The sequence below is a fragment of the Penaeus vannamei genome, unplaced genomic scaffold (assembly GCF_042767895.1).
Source record: "Penaeus vannamei isolate JL-2024 unplaced genomic scaffold, ASM4276789v1 unanchor4432, whole genome shotgun sequence".
Taxonomy (NCBI): domain Eukaryota; kingdom Metazoa; phylum Arthropoda; class Malacostraca; order Decapoda; family Penaeidae; genus Penaeus; species Penaeus vannamei.
In genome coordinates, this window is record NW_027217412.1 from 7,501 (window position 1) to 12,491 (window position 4,991).

The 4,991-nt window shown below is 42.1% G+C and overlaps 1 protein-coding gene across 1 annotated transcript in view; it reads right to left on the bottom strand.

The window, feature by feature from the left end:
* The window catches only part of LOC138861310 (uncharacterized), a gene marked incomplete at its 5' end in the record, with an annotated part of 10,636 nt that extends 6,297 nt beyond the window's left edge, over nt 1–4,339 (bottom strand). Inside the window, one exon of the mRNA XM_070120301.1 lies at nt 4,226–4,339. Within this exon, the coding sequence (XP_069976402.1) occupies nt 4,226–4,339 (114 nt within the window). The remainder of the gene's footprint in view (nt 1–4,225) is intronic.
* Nucleotides 4,340–4,991: the final 652 nt, after the last annotated feature.

Here is a 4,991-nt window from a genome sequence, read left to right on the forward strand (position 1 = left end):
CACAACACAATATTATACAAACCCCACACACAAAAAAAAATATATAACACAAAAATATAAAAAACAAAAACAAAAAATTATAATACACACACAACCACACACACACATAATATACACACATAAAAAAATACAAAAAAACACACATATACATAACAAATTACACACACAACAATATACATAACACCACACATAAAATTATATACACAAACACACACACACATAAATACATACACACACACACAAAAATATAATACACCACAACACACACATATAATACACAACCACACAAAACAATATACAAAACCCCAACACACACAAAATATAATACACAACCACAAAATAATAATAAAACACACAACAAATATAATAACAAAACTAAACAATATAATTAATATATATATATAATATATTAATATAATATATATATAATTTTAATAAATAATAATAACAATATTAATAATAATTATTTATAATATTATAATATCCAATATATAAATAATATTTTAAAAACAAAATAATTTATTTTTAAAAAAAAAAAAATATAATTTAATATTATTTATATATATAAAAATTAAATATATTATATTAAATATAAATAATATTATTTGTTTTTTTTTTTTTATTATTTTTTATTTTTTTTGTGTGTGTGTTTTTTGTGTGTGTGTGTGTGTGTGTTTTTGTGTTTTGTTTTTTTTTTTTTTGTGTGTTTTTTTTTTTTGTTTTTTTTTTTTTTTTTTTTTTTTTTTTGGTTTTTTGTGTTTTTTGTGTTTTTTTTTGTGTTGTGTGTGTGTGTGGTTGTTTTTTTTTGTTTTTGTTTGTGTGTGTTGGTGTGTGTTTTGTGTGTTTTTTTTTTTTTTTGTGTGTTTTTTGTTTTGTTTTTTGTTTTTGTGTGTTTGTTTGAGTGTGTTGTGTTTTGTGTGTGTGTGTGTGTGTGTGTGTGTGTTGTGTTGTTTTTTTGTGTGGGGTGTGTTGTTTGTGGTGTGTGTGTGTGTGTGTGTTGTGTGTGTGTGTGTGTGTGTGTGTGGTGTGTGTGTGTGGTGTGTGTGTGTGGTGTGTTGTGTGTGGTGTGTGTGTGTGTGTGTGTGTGTGTGTGTGTGTTGTGTGTGTGTGTGTGTGGTGTGTGTGTGGTGTGTGTGTGTGGTGTGTGTGTGTGTGGGGTTTGTTTGTAGTGGGACTATCCCCATTTGTCTACCACGGTACCCCCCCCTTTTGGTATGACAACCATCACATCTATTCAATGAACCCATTGGAAAATGGGACCGAGAACTACTATCAGCATTGAGTTTTATTTTCATTGTATATTTATTTTTATGTGTATTTATCCCTTCGTGGTGGGAATGCGGGGTACCGCCGTTTATTGTAAGCAAACGTACGTGGGCTTATACGTACATGCAATGTTAACCCTGATATCCCGTAAAATAGTGAGGACACACCACCAGGAGGATAGTGTCACGACGACGAACTTTAATGATACATCCAAGTATTTGTATGGCGTTCAGTGACGTCACGCTAGTGTTTTTCGTCATTAGTGACGTCAAAACCGTAAAAGCACCACCACGATGTCCAGGAGTACACGATACCCCGGAGGGGCGCGATACCCTGGTACTTTTGGGGTAGTACCATTCCAGTTGGTCTGCCTCCTTCCTGTTCGGACCCCGCTGCTCACGTAAGGTCCGGCCATCATTAGTATTTTACAGGGAAATCACCAATGATTTATTTTATACCTTAGTGACTGGGAAGAAGGGTAAACTTGGCTAGGGTCTAAGACGAAAATAAACAAACAAACAAGCAGCGATCGTTCATGATTTCCAGCTTTGTGATGACAAAGTTCAGCGTAAAATTGCTGGATATGAACTATTGATATTCTGAAATGTGCAAATATACATGAGAATTTATGTTAATTTCATGGCATTAAATGAACTTTTCCAGTATCGAGGGGACCTGGACTTGCTCATCGCTTTTGCACCACTAATGTCCGATGACGACGGGGGGTAGGTGGTACTGCATGTGGGAAAAGGAAAAGGAAGGTGAACAGATTCCGAGGGACACTGGCCTAAATTGTCCCGGAGAAAGAGCAGACCTTTGTTACCTTACATGGGTGTGTGTGTGTGTGTGTGTGTGTGTTGTGTGTGTGTGTGTGTGTGTGTGAATGTGTGTGTGTGTGTTTTTGTTTGTTTGTTTGGTGTATCTGTGTGTGTGTGTTTTGGGGTGTGTGTGTGTGTGGTGTATCGTGTGTGTGTGTGTGTGTGTGTGTTGTGGTTGTTTTTACGTGTGTGTGTGTGTGTGGTTATCGTGTGTGTGTGTGTGGGTGTATCGTGTGTGTGTGTGTGTGGGGTGTATCGTGTGTGTGTGTGGTGTTTTTTTTTTTATCGTGTGTGTGGGGGGGTTTGTTTGTGGTGTTGTGTATCGTGTGTGTGTGTGTGTGTGGTGTATCGTGTGGGGGGTTTTTATTTTGGGGGTTTGGGTGTGTGTGTGTTTTGGGTGTGGGATGGTGGTGTGTGGTGTATGTGTGTGTGTGGTATGGTGTGTAGTGTGTGTTGTAGTGTGTGGGTATGGTTGTATGGTGTGTATGTGTTGGGGTGGTGTGTAGTGTGTGGAGGTGTGTGTGTGTGTGGTATGGTGTGTAGGTGGTATGGTGGTAGTTTTGGGTTATGGTGTGTAGTGTGTTGTAGTGTGGGTGGTGTGTAGTGGGTGTGTGTAGTGTGGGTTGGTGTGTGTGGGGTGGTGGTGTGTGGGTATGGTTGTAGTGTGTGTGGTATGGTGTGTATGTGTGTGTGTGGGGTGGTGGTGGTTGTAGTGTGTGGTGTGGTGTGTGTGGGTGTGTTTGTGGTGGGGGGTGTGTGTGTGGTGTGGTGTAGGTGGTGGGTGGTGTGTGTGTGGTGGGTGTGTGTGTGGGTGGTGGTGGTGTGTGTGTGTGTGGTGTTGTGTGGTGTGTTGTGGTGTGGTGGTTGTGTGGTGGGTGCGTGGGTGTGTGTGTGCGTGTGGTTATCGTGGTGTGGTGGGTGTGTGTATCGTGTGGTGTGTTGGTGTGGTGTATCGTGGGTGTGTGTGGGTGGTGTATCGTGTGGTGTGTGTGTGCGTGGGTGTTCGTGGGTGTGTGTGTGTGTGTGGGTGTGGGGGTGCGGTGCGTGCGTGTGTGTGGTGTGCGTGGTGGTGTGCGTGCGTACGTGGGTGGGTGTGGCGGTGCCATTTTACAAATAAGAGTAAGAACGGAACATGGATTAAAGCCACCATAGCAAGGGACGGGTGATGTTGAAGGCTGATCTCCCCAAAGCCGATTCGACGTGAAGAGTCATCGCTTTATTGGGCAGAGGGGGTCCCCCCCGCCCTTTCAAGACCTGAAAACAACAAGAGAAAGTCATAGTACGTATAAAGAGGCTGTTAGGCAATGGGACTACTGAACGACGAAAAATGGTTGCAGACTATTTTGGAGAGGAGTGGCGGATAAACGAGAAAGGACCAATGGCAGAAGAGGATGTTGGTGTGCAGGCGTGTGTGTGTGTGTGTACCATGCATATATATATATGTGTGTGTGTGTGTGTGTGTGTGTGTGTGTGTGTGTGTGTGTGTGTGTGTGGGTGTGGGTGTGTGTGTGTGTGGAAACTGGGATTCTCTGATTATTATTGGGGTGAAACGAGCTTGTAGCATGTGGAAGATTTAGGAGGGCATTTTCTTGGAAAGGAACGAAGCTGGTGTTCTTTAGGTTTTGGTGACGTCATTCGTGCCAGAGAGGATATGATTTTGCATGTATGTGGATGTATTAAATACACACCACACCACACACACACACACACAATATATTATGTGCATATAGGGGGGGGGTGTGTGGGTGTGTGTGTGTGTGTGGGGCGGTGCGTGGTGTGTATGGTGGGGTGTGTAGGTGTGTGTGTGTGGGTGGGTGGGTGTGTCCTGGGATTCCTGATTATCATGCGAGGTTAAAACGAGCTTGTAGCATGGTTGAGGAGGGTCTGGCAGCTGGTTGTTTTATTTTTTTGTTTCCGATTCCTCTTTAGGATTTCCTTTCATTTCTTATATATTAATGATGCACTTTCTAATTCACTTTTCCTGGTAATGAATTTATATTCTGTTTTTTTTACATTGTTATAATGAAGTACTTTTACTCTTACAAAAAAGTATTCACCTGTATGTCCTTCAGGAACTTAAATATGAATATTCATCTTATAAAAACATACAAGAAGAGTATAAACACACATTCAAAGCTCACCTGGCGCGGTGGTGGTTCCCTGCACTATGGACTCCTTCGTCAGATCGGGGCCACGAACAAGCCTCTGCGTCTTGAGGGAACGTGGGGCGCGGAGGAGCTTGTCCGTTGAAGTCTCTGTAATTCTTATCAAATTTTAGTAATTTTAGATCTATGGCAAGTCCGTCCGCCGTTGTTAATTGTTCATTAAGGGTCGATCATGGATTCCTAATTTGCCAGTTTTGCTGATGTGAAGGACACGACCAATTCCAAAGAAACCCGCACAGTTTTATGTCAAAGATTCAAGGACTGTTGCTGCGCTTTGAAGCGTCACCGGATAAGAAAGTGAAGCCAGAGTTGAAGTCCCTTATGAGGGGGTCGGGGGAGAAGCCCCCGATGTTAAATATCAATGGGAGGGGTTTTTGGGGTTTAAGGCGAACCTACTGGCAGTTCGTGCGTTTAAGCTGCAGTCCACTCGCTCGCTCGTTCGCGCAACACCGTGTCGAATCATCCGCGGCCGAATCTTCTCTCGGGTTCCTACATTTTTCACTTTATCTGCAAAACTATCCTTGGCTCGGATTTCCAATTTCCCACTTTTTTTTTTAATGCATGGTATGAACGAAATAACCCCCCCCCCCCAACACCCCATTCCCCACGGGATCCCCCAACACTGTTGGCGGGAGTCGGGGACTTCGTCCTATCGGCCTATCGTTTAAGCGGTCCTTTCGTTCATAGGCACGATCGAATCAGAATAGGGATGAAAATCAGAAATGTCAAACTAGCAAACGTA